Source organism: Apostichopus japonicus, chromosome 14, assembly GCF_037975245.1.
Source record: "Apostichopus japonicus isolate 1M-3 chromosome 14, ASM3797524v1, whole genome shotgun sequence".
NCBI classification, from domain to species: Eukaryota; Metazoa; Echinodermata; class Holothuroidea; order Aspidochirotida; family Stichopodidae; genus Apostichopus; species Apostichopus japonicus.
In genome coordinates this window covers 26,455,521-26,475,214 of record NC_092574.1, presented here as the reverse complement: position 1 = coordinate 26,475,214, position 19,694 = coordinate 26,455,521, and the positions used below count along the sequence as shown (strand labels likewise).

Here is a 19,694-nt window from a genome sequence, read left to right as displayed (position 1 = left end):
ACCCAATACCATGAAATACCAACAAAATTTTGTTACCTGTCAGGAAATTTGTGCCTGTGCTCTGATAAAGTCTCCAAAAAATCACCTCTGTTAATTACTGCATAATAAGCAGTTGATCTCTTAACATAAATTGGCTTGATTGTTAGCATCAATGACCATAAAACCAATTCTTCTTAAAGTTATGAACATTGCGCTCAAACTACTCATAATCGTCAGAATTGATCCTGAATAAACTAGAGAGAGTCATATTAATGGCCAACCATGTTTCAAACATTTTATTTCACTGACAATATTGAAGTATTTATTTTCTACTTTGACACTCTGTGACAACGTCTGAAAAAAAGGAAAGTGCACTGCAGAAGTTTGGCAAGTCTTACAATGTTGAAACTTTGGAGACGAGATAACAAGTTTTCAGACTTTGAAAAGTTAACGAGAAATGACATAAGAAATAGATATTATTTCTCAACAGTTACTGTGGCGCAGTTGGTAGCGTTTTGTAACTGAAAGAAGAGGACAAACTCCTTGTCTAGGGTTCAAACCCTACCAGAGACAGCATTTTGATTTTCTGCTTTTTATCTTTCTCCATTGTGAAGTTGAAATATTAGAAACGAGCAATATTTCTCAACAGTTACTGTGGCCTAGCTGGTAGTGCTTTGTAACTGAAATAGTCAGACATGCTCCATGTCTGCGGTTCAAGTCCAACTGGAGCCTTTTAATTTTCTGTTCTTTGGATCAGGTGGAAGTATAAAGGTAAGAAACAAAGTTTATTCATTGGGAACCAAAGTGGTGTAATATGGGTAGTCCTGTAAGCGATTGGCAGTTTCTGATTGGCTGAGTTCAAGCCCTGGGCGACTAATTGCTGTCCAATCTTGCCGGCACCCCTCTCCCTGACAAGGTTCCTGAGTGGCCTAGGGGAGTTCCATGACTTCCCCAATCCCGGACAAGGATCAGTGGAGAAAATGTTTTGTGGAATGCATAAGTCCAAACAAATGGATCTTTAAATATTTGAAAGGCATCCTACATCAGGGTCTCACCTAATGGTCTAGTGGTAAAAAAAAAAATATTTGGCATCATCCCAAACTTCTGTTTTTCTTTTCAAATCCTTTAAATAATAGACATCCCCTCTTAATTGGCAGCTTACAAACAACAAAGGGAAAAAACATCCATTAAAAAATCAATACATGTGTTTAAAAAAAATAATAATATTGCATTAATTTCGAAGCAAGCAGAGATACTGTAAGTTTAGCAGTCACTCCTCACCATTCTGTGTAACCTGGGTAAAATAGTTGCTGGAGAAGGATAACAACATTTGCTTCAGTTAAAGTTCACTAGTTAATGGATGTAATTCAATATAGCTTCATCCTTTGCATAAGTTCATTGACAGAACTCCATCATCCTTGATCTACCTGTCCCGAAACAAGATGTTCTAACAAAAATATGTTAATAATCGACATAACTTAAGTATGGTACAGACCATAAATTGTGATAACACTTTTAACCAAATGGCAGCATAATAAAGTCATTCTTAGCAAGAGTATTAATACAGTTTGTACACTTTTGAAGCTTTTTGGACCAAAGGAATGGTTATATGAAGGGACTTCGGATAAGAGCATGGACTTAATTAATTGTAAGAAATTAAGAATATTACTTACTAATTTTTGATGAAAACAATTCAACAAACGTTGCAATTATTTTATCATGATGATTGTCAATGCTGCGTCAATACATGTTTGTCTTTAAATCTATTTTAAATTTATGATTCTTGACAAACCTGCAGCAAATCCAAATGCATAGAATTAAATGTTTGCAGAAAATATCAAGATAATTGTGGCAAAAACAAACAACTTCTTGTCAATGATAATACAGTTAAAATACAGCTACACAGAGGTATGTTAAATAAATTGAGTACAAATACTAAAAACAGAGCACAACACCATATATATATATATATATATATATATATATATATATATATATATATATATATATATATATATATATATATATATATATATATATATATATATATATATAAATAAATATATATATATATATATATATATATATATATATATATATATATATATATATATATATATATATATAAATATATATATATATATATATATATATATATATATATATATATATATATATATATATATATATATATATATATATATATATATATATATGATCACATGATCATTTGACTTTTTGATTTGCCTTGTCAATAAGGTTTACATTAAGACTGCCACCAAACAGGTATCCGTTAACTATTTCATTCCCTGTTGTAAGATCAACTACAACTTGCTTACTATTACCACTTCTCTGGTGATTCTGTGGTTGCAATGTTTGTGGATGGCTCCCAGAATGCATCCTGCTCCTGCTGTTGCTATAACTCAGTTTGGCACTACTCTCCCGATCATTATTATTCTCTTGATTTCTAGGGCTGCTCTTCAAACTGTCTCTCATCTTCCCACCACTCACATCTAATGCTGGATCCTCCTTGGTTGGTCTTCCTTGGTTGTGACTAACGAGTCCACGACATATTCTCAGTTTGTAATGCTGCCCTCTGTTATCGTAAAAATGCGCAGAGGATCTTGACCTGCCGGTTCCGACTTGCAGAGCACCGAGTGCCTCGGTGCCGTTGAGCCAAGTGATGTCTTCCCCAAAATGCTGGTCCATTTGACTTAACACTGTCTGCCGGTCAAGAACAGACATTTGCCGTGTGACAGGTCTCGAGGCTGCTGCTGCACTAGCAATACTTCTTGGATCAGACTTTTGGAAGTGACTTCTGCCATTCCATGTTTTGGCGGTAGTCGCCCTCTTGTTCTTTGCATCGGGACCCAGGCGAGGAAATCTGCTACCCTCCATAGCTAATGAAGTGTGCGGCTTTTTGGCTCTGGGGTTTACTGCATTAACCGGGACCTTGTCTGAGACAGACATTCTCATCCTGCGACATATCATAGGCTGAAAGAAGACGTTTCCATGGTAACCTTTCCACACCTGATGAGACAATAAAACGATAGCTTACGGATTGAGGACAGCTGTTGTTGTTTTTGTATTGAATACTTACCGTATGATTGAAATAATGACATTTTAAAACTCAATCCATTCACAGATATTTTATATTGCATTATCTGCATTTTATTTTTAATTTAACATTTAGCCTCGGAAGAAGATCCTGCTAGGATCGAAACGTCAGGCCAACTTACTTTTACACATATTTAAAATGAAGCAGAAAGACAAATCAATGTTGTTACCATAATGGATCTAGAGAGGAAACAACGCAAAACATCAAAGTATGAGCTGTCAGACATCATGCAATACAAATGTACAGTAACCAACCTTTACTGTTTAAGTACACCTGTCACAGTAGTATGTATTTGAATATAGTTTACTATGTGTACTATATAACAACAGCTTGTGAGAAGGGATTGTTAAGAGTAAATTCCATTATTGCATGGCACATACCTTCAGTGGTTCCATTGGAATGGGGTGGTGCTGGGTAATATAGAAGGACCTGTTTGGTTCACAGCTGAAAGATGGTTCATCTATTTTGCTCAGCAGGGTTGGCAAGCTAACCACATCAGGTGTATCACCATCATCAAGATCTTCACCCCAGATATACTCAGAGACACCAGAGGGATACTGGAGTTGGTAGCGAGATGATAAAGTGGTTGTTCTACTACGGCATCGATTCTTAATGAGATGCAAGGCATGTTGGTAGATGTTTTCTCTGACCGGTGTATGCAAACTATGATGATGTAAATGACTGGGAAAATGAGAGAATTTGAAAGTTTTAAATAACTTGTATTTCAGACAGTAGATTCTATTATTAGTGGATTATACAGTATTATTAGTAGATTAGACAGTAGATTATATTAACTGAGTATGTTTTCATAATCAGTATGAACTTGGACTGACAACCAGAGTTACTTTTTTTCTGATCTTTCGTACCAATGTCAAACAATAGAGGGAACTGTTGCATTCTGTTAAAATTCAATTTCCCTGAAATTTGAATATTGAAAAAAAGAAAAGAGCAGTTGGTGCATGGAAGAAATTGAAGGGCTTGTGAGAGGATGACTCATCTTGTCAATATAGGTTAAAGAGTATACTAGCTAGAATTTAAAGCAACCAGCTGGCTTTGTTTATGAAGTAACATTCTCCTGTTTCGCAAAATTACATGAACACTTAGAGGTTAATAATTCCCCACATTTTATTGTAAAACAGACTTTTAACATCTCAAAAAAGTCTAACTTAAGTACTGACCACCTATGGCAAATGCCAATGATGTTTTCCAATTGCTATTTACCTACTGTATACAACTAATGACTGCAAATAAGTTTTTATTTGTCATGAGGTGATTAGGCAGTCTAATATTTGGTGTCATTGAACCATGTGATGCACTAACAATGGTGAGGTAATAACATCCACTTTTCCAACAGGACTCCTCGATTTTAGACAATCTCAAGCTGTTGTCTCAGACACACAGAGCAAATTTATGAAAAATGTCACATGGTTCAAGTAACATTAACAGTGGATTGGTTCAGTACGTGTTATCTGTGTTGGTGTAGTCCATGGTTTACTGTGTGAGGAGTCACTGGTATTGCCAAGCACTTTGAAGTACTTAGGGAAGGGGGGGGGCAGCAAATTAAGAGCGGCAGGTGGGAACAGAAAACGGGTAATGCAAACTGGTGTCGTGAAGCCATGTCAGCGTGAGGGGCCACCTTATGGCCATTGATGGGGGTCAAGAGGGCCAAGCTCCCTGAACCACATTTCCTCCCCCCTGACCTGTAGTGACACAAATCTTTGGAAGTTCAAAGGAATCAACTCACAATCATGTTGTAACTCGACTTAACACAGCAATCAAAGTAGTATAGTTTATACTAGAATGCTAACCATTTTGCATGAATGCATATAGTTATGGAACTTCAAATGTCTATAAATTATCTGTCAGAACTAATTGAGTGCAAACAGTTCTAAACAGCTGCTACGATATATATGCATTAAATATTTTGTTACCAAGTTTTAATACACAGAGTGCAGTTTGAAGTATGTTTAAATTCCATCACTGACTGATGCATTCAGTCTTGTGTTATATTACAGAGCAAACCCCACTGGACAAAGCATCCTACATCTATGGTCAGGCTTTAATTACTCAAGAACAATATGAATTATTTTTATTACTTGAAAGATGGATATTCACCTGAGGGTTATTTTTGCATTCTTTTGCCAGTTAATATAACTCGCCTCTTATTTGTCTTTCATATGGTTTGCTTTGACTACTTAAATGAAAAGTACAATAATCAACGTTCAATGCAATTTTCCATTTTGTGTGTAAAGGATTCATGCAGCTCAGCGAACCTGGAGATTTAATCAAAGATCAAGTCATGTCAAGTCGCACGCTAAAAATAATTGCACAGGGATGCAGAAAGATGCAAACAAAATGTCCACGTCATTTAACAGATATCAAATTCCACCTGAAAGTCGTTTGTGATTGCATTTCAATCACGTTTCAAACCCGAACCGAGGTATGCAAGGGTTCTTACCTTTCAACTGGAGTGTTTGTTGCCGCAGCTCTTCCACCGGGTAAATCCGAGAAGATGGACACTGCGTCTTCGTTGCCGACGACTCGTGCCAGCTCTTGCTCGGCCTCGTCGTAGGCAACTGTCTGAGGAGAGAAATCCACACTCTTTGTTGTTACCATGGCAACCGCACCTCCCATTTCACCGTCGCCATGGATGATGCGAGATATATTGATGTCAATGGATGACACAGACTTTGTTGACTTTTCTGCTGATTTTTCCTTGAAATTAGTCCTCCTTAGTTTCAGAGATGGATGCCTGTTTGAGAGATCAACTTTACCAACCGATGAGTTTGAAGGTTTTTGATCACCAAGCACTGACCTTCTTGTCAATGGCTTCTCTGGCATATTATTATTATTATTATTTTGTTCAGAATCATGCAGTGTTACTGAATCACCGACATCCGTGCCACCTTTATTTGCCGCATCTGTTGCGTCGGTGTCTGAGTGACCTCCCTGACCTTCACTTCCTCCTTTATCATCCACATGAGGCTTGTGCATAACTTTCTCTTCAACAGTGTCATGTTGTTCTGTTATCGATTCAGATTCATGAGAGGTTGGCAACTCCTCAACTATCCCCGTTCTATCCGGCTGTTCATTATTCTCATCTAACATTTGACATCCACTAACAGGGGTCTGGTCCCCTTTCATACTTTCTGACTCTCCTGTCACAGTTACGTTGGTATATTCATCAACACCCATTTCTCCAACCTCTTCTATGTCAGATTCTAACTTTTCTTCTCCTGTATGATCCTCATCTTTAACTAATCCATCTTCTCCTAATATCTCATATCCTTCAGCTATCCCATCTTCAGCTATCCCATCTTCATCTTCAGGTTGCTCCTCTACAAGTTTCGCCTCTTCTATCCCTCCACTATCTGCCATGATTATACCTTCGACTTTTGTCTACTTCTTCTTTCTTTGTTTAATTTTTTAAATTCTTGTTATCACTTTTCATTTATTATCGCAATTTCTCAGATATTTTACTTTCCAATTCTTATGGCTTATAAATTCCTTCATCTTCTAAATTTTAATTTTCCAGCAGCCGCGCTATGACGTGCAATTAAATAACTATCTCTTGTGACGTGATCTCCTTCCTGAGGTTTAAGTAGCCAATTAATCAATGCATGACTGACGTTAATGAGATGTGTCCATCTAGAAAACAAAAGAAATGTAAAACCCATGTATGTAAAATGATAAATTATGAGCACACATTAAAGGATGTGACTACTCGCGCACAAAGAAAGGTCTCATGCCGGTAATCTGACCTAGTTTCGACTGAGATGTAACAGAAGTGTAAACACCACCATCGATCCCAGAAAATAAACACACAGCTTGCTACCGTCGGTAATTCGACACTAGTGTACAGTCACGACACTACATGCAGCTACGGTCAATGCCCATAACACAGTGTACATAGCAGCGATGAACATCTCAGGTCCAGATAAAAGATAACAAGGTATCACGTTTCATTACTGTCTGCATTTTGTAGCAATAAGAAAAGAACTTCACTTGCAAGTAACGGAAAGTTAACTTTTTCACAGGACAGCACACAGTTTAGGGCGAGTCTTCATTGCCATTAATGCAAATATAAAAGTACAAAACATTACAATAAAATTGAAAGCAAAGGTTGAAAAAGGCAAAGACAGACTTGTGTTAAAGATCATTGACCATGGTCAGACATGTTTTTGTCTCACAAGCATAGTTAGGAGGGATTACACATGGGTGCACAGTTTAAGTTCTAAAAGATCAGTTTACCAGTTAGCTCCTAAACATTGTAAGATTACTAGGTCAGATGCAGATAATCTATGAATTTTTTTTTTAAGTACAGTACTCAAGTTTTTAATTTGGTTTCAAACTTTATACAAAAAAATGTAGCTCTATAGTTCAACTAAGATTGATTGCACAATGACCTGTTAAGGTGCTTCTTTGAATGAATATCATATAATTAATTATTTAGTAGGCCTAAATGTTCACTGAATCATTGTGACTTTATCATTTTGAAGCTCTTGATATATAGAGTATTACAAACAAATAATTTAAGACTGGCAATTTTTTACAAATTTGACCAATAGTTTCTCTATATTTCTTAAAAAAAAAATTGATCAGATATATACAGTATATAGTCAAGTGAAATAATTTTTGGGGGATCTTCTTGTTGAATACGATGGACACTTTATCAAGTACATCAATGCAGAAACTTACTTTAAACTGAAATATTAGCACCTTTTTGTCTCCTTCACTCATTGTTACCCACAGTAATACTTTCAGGAGTATTTTCTAATGGACTAGTAACATTCCCGTTAAAGATTTACGATAGACCTGACATTTATTATTGGCACACTGATTGAGACAGTTCTGAGGCATGAAGCATAACATAAGACATTCTGTCACCATTAAAAACCTTGTCTAGTAGACATTGTTTCCCCATTAGGACTGTAAATAATACTAAATTTATATCTAGTCACTTAATTGGACATACTGCACATTCAAGGCACAGTAACTGTGATCGATAGCTACAATAATATAGACTTCTATACACACATGACTACTCGATTCTGTGGTATGACAGGGTCATCAACATGGCATGTACACATGAATGGACCATTAGCTTTAAGAGATAGCACAACGCTATGCAGCAGTACATAGGCAATGCATAATATTGAGCTCAACTGTTACTAAATGAGCAGGATAACCTCATACAGTAAAATAGCAGTTGGTTTATATGGCAGTAGTCTGTCCCCAGACTCAAAAGGGCAATACAATTCTTAAACTAAGGCTTTACTATATATGCATTTTTCCTCCTCCCCCCCTCAACCCCAACCCCCTGCCCCCCAATAGTTTTGTAGAGATTGAATTTATGATAGCAAGTATGATGTGAATTCACTAGCCATATAATTCTAATGGTAATTACTTCCAAATTCATGACTGACTTATCTGTTTGGACAGACAGCACACTCTTTATCTACCCAACTTCTACTACATATGGTGAATATCCTGACCTACAATGCATTCTTCCCTCTCTGTCCCATGTTCTTCATATATATATATTTATCAATATCTTGGTAATGTGTGTGCATAAAAAAAAATAAACTGAATACAAAGTAATACCAAGATGAAGATGAGATGGATTTTAATGCCTGGTGTCATCTATCACTAACCAAGATCCAAAAACCGTATGTTTCAGTTATTAAGATGGATTGCCATGCATACTGATGAATCAAAATTTGTTTGACGGCACACCAGCATATTAGACTATATCTATCTGAGGTTTGCTAAGCAAACAATATAAGAAGAGATATCGTGCTGCAAGGCACTTGAATGAAATGATACATCATTTATTCTTCCATTACTTGAGATATATATCATCAGTGCATGCATTTAGAAAATTAATTTTATATGTTGCATAATCTAAGATGTACACATAAATAATGAAACGTGGAGTTTGTCTAAAGTAAAAGTACTGTAGTTATCCGAGTCAGTCCATGACTTAGCAATAATCAAGTGCTCAGGGTATCATAAATACCAGCTCATAATGAACTATTCAAGTATATATTTATCTTTGAAATTTTGAGAATGTTCATAATACTGTGATATGCTTGGAAATGTCTGAAACGATGCGCAATAAACGTTTAAAGTCAATAACTTACTAGAAAAGCCAGAAAATGCTATTTAAACCCACTATAACTTCACAAGATTCTGAGATTAGGAGTTTATAAAGGAGTGTTAGCTCAGTGGTTAACACCGGTGCCTTCCATTAATAAGGTCCCCGGTTCGAGTCACTCCAAGATTAATGTATGTTGTCCAGTTACAGAGTTGTTGACAATTGACAATTCATAATCATGGACGTTAAATCTAAGAGACTGACTTTGGTCAGCTTGTGGCTTTGATAAGCCAATGAGGCTTCTTTGCAAGTTCCTGCTTGCAGGAGGATCTAATATACATACAAATACCTACAAGATGAAATTTACAAATTGTCAGTAACTCCTCGCCCAAATTAAATCCCCCTCCCCTTTCCAACATATACAACCCTTATGTAAGAAACATGTAAATTTTGTTCACAGCTGATAGCTTTAATTCAGTTGTATTTTTCGAGAAAACAAATATACTGTATGCATAGTGAAAAGTTGGTGCACCTTGAAGATCTAGGCACCCCATTAGCCATTATTGACTAAGTGTTCCGCTAGAAATTATTTTTAGTTGTTTAGAAAAAAGTATAAATATTGTTTTACGGGACATAGAGCACACTTCAACAATCACCTCACTTTGTTGAGAATTTGAGGTTTGAATGCCACAACAAAGAATAACTGACAGACCTTTCCATCAGAACTTTTTTAGAGACAAAGGACTTGCAGTTAGCTTAAAATTATTGACGAATGTGTCAATTTTGGGGTATGAAAGAACTTGACATGGCAAAAATTTTGTGGTCAAATTCTGCTCAATTGTACTTTGCGTAAGCACAGAACAAAAAATATTTTGAGATCATAACATTTCTGAGGAACCACACATATGAAAAAAGCATACAGTTGAGTGATTTGGATTTTTCCTTGATAAATATTGTTGATGAAATCCTTACTTAAGTTAAGTGCATCAATTATGAGCCCAACATGCTATAGGAAAGCATGGCAGTGTCACTCAAAGGCACCACCAAATTGAAATGCCAAAAGGGCTGATTTCTTCTTGCTCAAGAAAGGTGTATTTTGGTGTGTTCCACTTGAGAGCCAGGTGCACAATGGATCACTGAGCTGATGTCAAGTTATGCTTCAGCCCCTGGCCTGTAGTTTAATGATAACCTATGCCTAAGTTAGATGTGGACTGTAAGTTTAGTGTAGCACTGAATATATGTCAGATTTGGTTGTGGAGTTAACCTTCAATTTTGTTATTTGTTTGAGTTGGAAATACCATATACTGTATCTCATAGCCATCTCTAGCCAATGAATATGACCAAACTCCAAATGTTGATTCGCAACTGGGTTTGGTCAAGCATAAGTTAGGCTACTGTAATTTTAGGCCAGAGACGCTCCCAAGTTAATCCTACTGGACCTAAACCACATTGTAATATAGGGCATACGCCAATGCCTTTGCCGAAGTCCAATTACCTTGATTTCATCCCTTTTTCTTATCCATACCATCTCATTTTGTTCAGGAATGACTTCCTTCTGCGGCATATCCACGATAGCGTTTACAGCCCAATCCTTGCATTTCACAACATTTAAGAACTAAATACTACTACTAACGTTGAGACTAACCCTCCTTCGTTCCTGTGACAATCAGTGAAAGTTTGTAGCTTCGAACATAATTAATCAACGCCTAGCGAAAGAAATCGCACAGGTGTACAAACTATCACTGCATGCATGATCCTGTATCAAGTCAACAACTTGACGGTGCGTGCACACTAGTAGAAAAGTTTCAGCACACTCTTGTGCTGTGCAGGCTATAAATGCGCTACGTCGCCATAGCTACCACCATGCACTAACCTTGTCGGCTGCTCAAGGAGATATTCGCAAAATGACTGCGTTCCCAGAGCTAATTTAACAATTTTGTTTATCGGATGGGTGTGGGAGATATAGGAATCAGTTCATTTTTGGGGAGGAAAGTGAGGGTGTGTGTAATTTCCAGTTAAATAATAAAGATTGCTGTAGATGTCTATCTGTCTGTAGTTTTAGTGGTCAATAACTCTATGTAGAAAAGTAATGGTCTGAGGTTACACGGAGTTTGTCAAATCGTGACCATAAATTGTGTGCAGTGTTTCCTCTTGTCTGTCAACTCAACCTACAGTGAAACAATGTGATACCCGAATGCAAACAACTCTACCATTATACACAGGCCAGCAACAGAGATTCGTAATTCGGAGAGGATAGTGTAGCTGTACCATGGCTCCACACTGATGATGTTCTCAGAATTAATGTGTATTTTGCAGTCCTCTCACCAGCGTTATAAGTCGTTTATATGCCCATGTAGAGGCTGATCAGATACCAGCGGCATTTTGTCTCCTTCTTAACAATGTCATGCACACTATCGCATCCTCTGAGCCTGTCATCGCAAATTCGTGCACAGGGGTGTTAAACATGTGCATTTCTATGTTGATGTGTTCTTACTAGAAGTCATAACGTTTTACAAATGACAATGTAACCATCACACTCTACCAACAAGGAGGGCATAAGCAAGAGGTAAACCCCACCCTACATAACTCCCGGCTAAATTGAAACAAAGGGCTCTAAACTTAATACTCTTGTCAGTAAATTTATCGTTCTGTTATCTGCACAAATTTGACAACGCCCAGGCTCTTGTACAGGGACATTTCTTATCTGACATGACTTTCTCTGTGCTTGTTTATGCTAATAATATCAAGATAGAGGAATATGGATCTAAGCATGCTTTCACCCGGGTAAAATTGGCTGAATATTTTAATCCCCCCAACACCACCCCCTCTCATCTGCCCTACCCTTCCTCTTCTGTAACATTAACAGATGAGTTGCCCGAGGATGGTATCTAGGGATGGGTGATGTTCACTACTCTTCTACAGCTTTGTAAGATGGTGAAGAAGTAAATATTAGTCAAGACTCCTCTTTCAACATGTGCAACACTTTTATTCTTAGACCACATCTCTGCAGTTATAATCAAGAAGGCACATATCAATTTTGGAGAAAATGAGAAGAAAAACTTGAAAAAATAGAAACAACTCATAGAAAACATTTTTTTTTTTGTTCATTAAATTGTACAGTGTATGTATCAACTTTGGAATGTGCTAGGATGTCATGGAATTATCATTGCTCTATACTTACTTCTATTATAGTGTATACGATTGAATGACAAGTAAAGAACGAAAAAACTTGATTTGCAAATTTGGAGGAAATTATCAGAAAACTTTTTAAGTGTAAATTAAAATTTGTCTCTGGAATTAACTAACTTTGCTATATTTTGGTTTCATCGAGAGGTCGGTATGAAACTGGGTGTTTTGTATTATTAAAAGTCACTTAATTTTGTCTACAAGCATCTTTGCAACTTCCAATAAAAGTGAAGTTCCTTCCTTAGTTTGTTGTTGATTTCATGTAACATTTAGTAATGTAGCTTCAAAGGGATTTAACTTTTTTTCTTCAGAAATAGCCTGAATGCTTTTGGTACTCTTCTCAGGTAAATAGTTCTAAAATGTACCTCTTTAGAGAGCCACAGGGTGACGGTACCTGTGTAAAAGAGCAGTAGGATGCCAGTACAAAGACAAAAGAGGTAACACAAGGAGATGGTACCTCTCCAAAAGAGGCGCAGATAGTTTGTACACTTTGAATGAGAGGGCCACTCTACCCTCTTTGAAAGAAGCACAATGAGCCTGAATATCTCTGGAAGGAACACAGATTAACAAAACATTCATAAGTGTAAAAAGAAGTAGAACAAGTTTTAAATTCCTTTTGGAAAGAGGTACAGAGCAAAGGTATCTTTTTGAGATGAGCACAAACTGCCATGCCACGGCTCTGAAGTGGCCAAAGCATTCCTTAAGGTATAATTATACACTTTGGTCAGTATTCCTGATTCAATTCTGCCCATGAACAAATATTACAGCTTAAATACTACTGGTCCTTGTAACGGTCAGGAGTCTCTGCATAATGCACTATAATCTCTTTTTCCAAGTTTTGATCAGGAGATCTAGCTAGTCAGAAGTTTCTGTTTATCACGTATTAGTCACACATACCTTTTGGGAATGTTTCATATACAGAGTAAACAATAGGAATAGCTTAGTACTCGAAATGACATTAAGACAGTGTGATCCATCCATTATGTCAGATGCAGTCATTTCTAGGAAATCCACTTCCAGAAATGTGTTTCAACACAACATTACGTAACAAGAAACATTTCATTTCCCAAGTTTATACTGAACTGACAGAATTTACTCATTAGACAAATCTATTGGAACCAACTGAATCATTTTGACACATTTTATCAGGGAACTCTTCATTTAGTTCATCTTCACTTCAACTCCATGTGAATGTCATGTGCGAGAGGCCATTGATTTTCTCACAAATAAACTTTCAAGTCAGAGCACAGGAAACCTTGCAAGTAAATGCTTTGCAATTGAGTGAAATTCTGTACCTACGATAAGTGACGGATATCACCGTGGTTAACAGTTTGTTGTTTTTCCTTCTACTGGGTACAACTCAATATTCAGCTATTACTGACTACAGCTCTAAACAGGTATTTTCTCCCTCTCCATCACTTTTGTTACTATCACAGAGAGGATTCACCATAACTTACAAATTTAAAAGAGGAAATTCCTAACAAAAACGGTTAGTAGATAACACATTTTCTTTCAAATTTGCATCCAGTTCAGGGAACCTTGCTAGTCTTCATTTCACCAGGGAAGCTGATATTAAATTCTTATCAGAGACACTTCAAACAGCATAATACACTTAAACTCAACAGTAAACTGGAACTACAAATAGTTGTTGAATTATTTCTGATTGTATAAACCACAGACCAAATTTGTAAATGCTAATGAAGAGCAGATAATGATCATTATAAAGGTCTACATATTTGCCTTTGAATTAGCTTAATTATCATATTCTCTTGTTGTCACTTAACAATGGTTTGAACATAAATACTGCTAACTTTGAAACTTTGTTCCTATATAATTTTTATTTAAAGTCCCTACTCACTTAAAGCAGGGTTATGTCACAACACCAAGATCAGATCAGTAAACACTTATATGTATAACAGCATTGCACAAACTTAAAACAGTATCATCAATTCTAAATACTTGGAAAACAAAATACTAATTTGTAAGCAATCAGCTCACAGGAAACTTTTATTGCTGACTAGATGTAAACAGTTAACATGACTGTTAAGACAATAGGCCCAAAAAAAAGAAGAAAAACACACACACTCACACACAAATAGGTCAAACAAATCATAAATATGGGTACTAATTTTCATGAATTTAAAGATGCACACAATTAATAAAAAAAAAAACAATAGCTCTTACATATATTGTTTAATGCAATATAAAGCTCTGGGGAAAAAATACAATTAATAATTGAGGCACAAAAAACCAAGCCACACAGCGGATCAAAATTCAGAAGACAAAGGAATTAGAAATAATAATATTACAAGATTGTCAATACAATCACTCCAAAACAAAAAACATTAGAGAACACCAGGTTTTGTCATACCAGATAAAAGCTCTAAATATTACTAAACTAGATGAAGACATCTTTCCAAATAATTCTCTTCAAGTCCACAAACAACAACAGAAGAAGATGAAGAAGACAACTTTGAATTGCAACTCGAGGAAAAATGATTTGAATCAAGGTCACTTTAGTCAGCACACTCAGCTTCAGAGCATGAAAGCCAGCTAGCAGGAATCTTTTAATCGACTTTCCTTCACCAAACATTACTTTGTACAATATCTCTCTCTTTAATCTCCACATATGGCATCGTGTATGTTTCTGGTGAATTAACTTCTTTTTCCAATGCCTCTCTGATATACAACATTTTTTTTTGTAAAGCTATGTAGAATTTAGAAGCAAACAATTGTACATATCGATGTTCTTTTATAGAAATATAATTTTACTTTTGCCAAATTCTACAAAGCTGCATCTCAGAATACACTATGATGTCCAAAGATAACAACGTCCGCTCTTGTATGACTGAAACTGATTTCCAAAGAATCTTCTATCTACCTAACCTGCAAACCAAATGGGATCAAGAATCCCAATCATATAAGATATCACACCTCTTTTTTTGGCCTTTCTTCTTCAATTTCGTCTGCCTTTACTTTTTTCTTTTTTCTTCACATTTCTGGTCTAAAACTAGAATAAATAAATATTGAAATGCAACTACACACATCTTGTTTACTGTCGTAATAAATCCCATTAACACCGACTGCATATAGTAATCTGATACTGATGAAAACAGCTTGCTGGCCTTCGGGGTGCTGCTGTTTTGCCCCGTGATTCTTTAACTTCTTTCAGTCTGAAGAACTTGGAAAGAGTTTCAGGTAGAAGCTGCAAAGATACAAACCAAATATAAAATTCATTTAGAATGTGAAGTATACCATAAAGAATTAAATACATGGGTTGAAGATATTCCCAAAACTTAATATATAAATACTATATTTCTCTGTTTGCAGTTTAAATAGACAAATAAGATGTTACAAATCTCTTAAAAATAGTCTTATCAGTATTTCTCTCTTTTCACTCAAACCGACCCCAAATATTTCAAGTAAACCACTACTCTCAAAGATTGCCACATTAAAAACATTTGAATTCCCAAAGAAAATGAACTAACAAACTCTACAAAATATTTTTTTTCTTCTAAAAACCTCCTCCTTTTGGCATTCAAAACAGTCACTGGTATTTGACAAAACATTCTCAATTAACAGAAAAAAGAAATTCTTTTCAAATTGCTAATGAAAGTCACTACCGTGATGAAGTGCAGTCTCCTTGTAGAAGCAGTAATGGAACATCCATTCCATTAAAATTATTTATTCTTTTATCTTTGAAGCAACACTAATGTGCATCTGTGCACTACTAGATGGCTTTGACAGGCACTTAAAATCAATGGGCTCCGACTTCTCGAAACGAAGCGCGGCAACGAACGCACACAGCATTTGTTTTACCGGTTTCATCTAGTCTGTAGCTTAGAGGTCTCTACAGAGTAAACATAGTATACCATGGCGGTAAACCAACCGGCGGGTTCAATAAATTTTTCAGCAAATAAAAGTCAAGTGGTTTCAGGTGAGTGAATTTATTTCATTCCTGGAATGAAACTCTCCCACAGGGTTATGAAGTAAAAGTTTGTACAAGTGTCTACTCCACAGGGATATAACGTCCTTGAATTCTACCAAAGGAGGCTAAAGGATAAATATACTGAACAACATCCTGGCAAAAATTAAACAAAAACCTCTCCGATGTTGTAACTTTCAATTATGACTCTTAGGATCAAAGTGCTATCAAACAAAGCAAGGATAAGATGAGAGAATACATATATGATAAAGATGATGTTATTGCATTACTTTATTTATTGCATTACTGTTCTCTCAAGTTAGTCTGAAGAAGAGGATCTGTAAAATACTGAGATGTGAGCAACTAGTTAAACAGTTTGGGAGCAGCCTTTAAATTGTCATCTCGATGTTGTAATGTCAATTCCTAAAAACGAGTGCTCTCTTTGGAGAAGGCTGCAAGGGGGATGGGGAAATGGGGGTTGCAGGGAGGAAACTTTTTCAATTGAAGGGAACAGGAAAAATTTTGAGAAGACTACATTTGTGATGTATGTGTTAATCATGTTGAGTATGTTTATCTATTTAGAGGATACAGCTGTTTTCTGCTGACAGTTTGCTACAGCTGATTACCTATTGTTTTAACACCAACTCGTTAAAACTGGTTAAGAGGTTAGAGTCGTGACAGTCGTTTAACATTGAAAACTACTGAGGTATTTACTTCAGGAGAATGCTTACTCTTGGGGAATGGCTGTTGCCAGAGTGGATAACTTTTTCAACAAAACAGCTTTTGGTGACAGACCAAGGGCAGTGGTTCTCAATATGGGGGTACTTACCAATGGGGGAGGGGGGTGGGAGGAGATAACGATTTGAAGTTTGGGGTACAGCCTTGCTGCAGACAGAAGAATAAAAACCTTGCAGAAGCTGAAGTTAGATTAATGGGATCAGCCTTGTTTATATTTTGTTTTGTGAATTAAGGAATAAACTGCCCTTGGGAGACTTTTACTCATGCATAACCAGTCAACATGACATAACATGCTGTGATACACTGTAGTTTACAAGCTACCTAACCTATAGCTAAAACACTACACACAAGGGAACAAAATGAATCCTTTCAAACTGTTTTCAATGACTATTTGACATATATCAGACTTATTTTTATCATATTTTGGTATATATATTTTGCATATTTTATTATCCATTTTATTATATCTTCATTTTAAGATTGATATCAATAAATTTTACTTTACTTTACTTTTACTTTACTTTTACTTTAGTCGAGTAACAATCCAGTAAGGAGAGAGGGCATTTTGGGTAGCATTCCATGAAGGTTTGGGAACTACAGATCTGAGTGCTTGAGTAACATACTACAACAGTAAATTGAACACATATGTTGTGTTGTCTAAAAAAGTCTTAGATCTCACCTGCTTCACCTCCCAACACCCCATTTTCTGCTGGTGCACCCTCTGGTTCTGGCAGATCCTCACCATCTCCTGCTAGCTGCTCCTCTCCCGTTACCATGGACTCCAAGATGGCTTTATTCGGATCAATACCACTAGCTTCCTCTTCCATTTTGGCTTCAACATCCATCTTAAAAATTCAAACAAATAAAACTAGTAAAACAAAATTTTTCAAAATGATTTCTGATTTTTTAACAAAGTGTAAATGCTTTCGAGTTAGAGGATGGTTTGACATAATAAAATGTTTGTGTCTTAGTCTCTAGACATTTTTCTCATTTAAGAGACAGACTTTTGGAAATTAACAACTATATACATCTTGTACAACTCAAGTAAAGACTAGTGTATCATTACTATTGTGACATCATACACAGGATTGCTACGGCTGTACTTATTGTTTTTCCACCATTGTGATATGCTCGTCCATATTCTCAAGAACCAGAATAAGGATTAAACAACTGAGAGGTTAAACCCAGCTTGGGCCAATGTTGTATTGTCACTAATATGATAATGAATCAAGAACAGTACTTCTCTCTTAACTGTATTATATGTGGTGTATATTCCAGTCATCCTGGAGGTCTCAGTTACTTTATAATATCCATTCTTTTACACAATTTGTTGAGTAATGGTGGGAAACAGAAAAGTATAAATAGAGAACTGTGTCTATTGAAGAAACTCCAAACCCTACATAACTGCAATTCTTCTAGTTTTGAATACATAGTATGGTAAATCAAACAACCTCATATCTATAGTTTGAATAATTCCAACCCCTGACCTGTGAAAGACTGGTGAGTTTGGCAGGAAGGTCATCGATGGTGACTTCATTCTCATTAGCATCTTTTAGTTCTCCTCCGCCCGATACTTCTTCCATCTTGTTCTCCTCATCCGTTTCAGTTTTCAATTCTTTGGTCACCTCCTCATCCTCTTTAACTTCCGATTCTTCGGCCTCTTCTTCAGTCCCTTTAGGTTTTGACGAGTCTTCAGATGGTGTTGCTGGAGAGGACACTTCCCCTTCCTCTTCCTCAGCTGCGACAACCTCCGATTTGGGGTCTTGCTGATGAGAGCTGACTGTCGGTGAGGAGTCTACTTCCTGTGGAACAGTGGTTTCAGGGGAGGGGTCATTTTGAGTGGGTTCCTCAATGCTGGTGGGCTCAGTGGCAGATGCGTCAACCTCCGATTTAGGGTCTTGCTGATGAGAGCTGACTGTCGGTGAGGAGGAGTCTTCTTCCTGTGGAACAGTGGTTTCAGGGGAGGGGTCATTCTGAGTGGGTTCCTCGATGCTGGTTGGGTTATCCTCTGTGGTTGGGTCAGCTGGGACCTGAGAGGACATCCCAAGACTAGTCTCTGTCTCTTCGTTGTTATGTGAGACCTCATCTTGATCGTTGTCGTCTTCCTCACTGCCCAAGCTACCAAGAACGAAGAGGAAGGAAGTTTGGAATAACAAAGCTAGGTATCATTTACTTGTTATTTCATTTCATCGATCTCTTCATTCCATATTTAGGAAAGTTTTCTACATTTGTAGATATTTTCAAATTAATGAAAGCCAGAGAAGAGTTCATAGCATCTTAAAGCAGCTAGTTGTAACCCAAAATGTTGCTTTAATAAAGCTTAGCGGGCAGTTAAAAGGTTATAAATTACTGTGAGTCAATAAAATACAGATGATCTTAATGCAATCTTAATTTAAATTTGAAGGGAAATGGTAAATTAACTGCTTTAAATGTGGCGAGAATGCCACAGGAAATATGATATGCTCCAGATGGTCGCACGTCACACAAAACAATAAGAGAACTAAATTGCAGGAGCACTCACTAGGTAACAGCCTTGGATTCACTCATTGATAGTTCAATCTTCATTCCCTTCTCATCCACTGGTTCACTATCCCTGAGGAGAGAGCAAAATAGAATAGTTCAGAGATGAGAATCAGTGAAAGATCCCATTA

The 19,694-nt window shown here is 36.5% G+C and overlaps 2 protein-coding genes and 1 long non-coding RNA gene across 10 annotated transcripts in view; 1 reads left to right on the top strand and 2 right to left on the bottom strand.

Moving 5' to 3' along the window:
• Positions 1-2,173: 2,173 nt before the first annotated feature.
• LOC139979398 (uncharacterized) lies at positions 2,174-10,894 on the bottom strand. 2 transcript variants are annotated; one of them, XM_071990160.1, is made up of 4 exons: positions 10,690-10,894; positions 5,556-6,745; positions 3,478-3,778; positions 2,174-3,009 (listed from the first exon to the last, which is right to left on the bottom strand). In XM_071990160.1, exons 2-4 carry the CDS (start codon positions 6,473-6,475, stop codon positions 2,206-2,208), a joined length of 2,025 nt encoding a protein of 674 aa, XP_071846261.1. In that variant the 5' UTR covers positions 6,476-6,745; positions 10,690-10,894; the 3' UTR covers positions 2,174-2,205. The 2 variants fall into 2 exon arrangements, with proteins under 2 accessions (XP_071846261.1, XP_071846262.1); XM_071990161.1 differs by having other exon boundaries at positions 10,720-10,894.
• A 206-nt stretch (positions 10,895-11,100) lies between these two features.
• LOC139979399 (uncharacterized) lies at positions 11,101-15,048 on the top strand. Its single transcript, XR_011797146.1, has 2 exons — positions 11,101-11,760; positions 12,061-15,048. It is a non-coding gene; the product is annotated as an uncharacterized lncRNA (long non-coding RNA).
• The window catches only part of LOC139979397 (pericentriolar material 1 protein-like), a 48,021-nt gene continuing 40,486 nt past the window's right edge, over positions 12,160-19,694 (bottom strand). For all 7 annotated transcript variants that reach the window (XM_071990152.1, XM_071990157.1, XM_071990158.1 and 4 more), the window contains 4 exons: positions 19,565-19,636; positions 18,531-19,161; positions 17,723-17,888; positions 12,160-15,585 (listed from right to left, as the gene is read on the bottom strand). In XM_071990152.1, coding sequence (XP_071846253.1) covers positions 15,575-15,585; positions 17,723-17,888; positions 18,531-19,161; positions 19,565-19,636 — 880 coding nt within the window. In that variant the 3' untranslated portion in view covers positions 12,160-15,574. The remainder of the gene's footprint in view (positions 15,586-17,722; positions 17,889-18,530; positions 19,162-19,564; positions 19,637-19,694) is intronic.

Bases quoted from the DNA above. Each gene is read 5' to 3' on its own strand.
- LOC139979398 (XM_071990160.1), bottom strand. From the start codon at position 6,475: ATGGCAGATAGTGGAGGGATAGAAGAGGCGAAACTTGTAGAGGAGCAA. The intron at 3,779-5,555 runs GTAAGAACCCTT...TCATTTTCCCAG, and splicing joins ACAAACACTCCAGTTGAAAG to TCATTTACATCATCATAGTT. The intron at 3,010-3,477 runs GTATGTGCCATG...TTGTCTCATCAG, and splicing joins TTCCAATGGAACCACTGAAG to GTGTGGAAAGGTTACCATGG.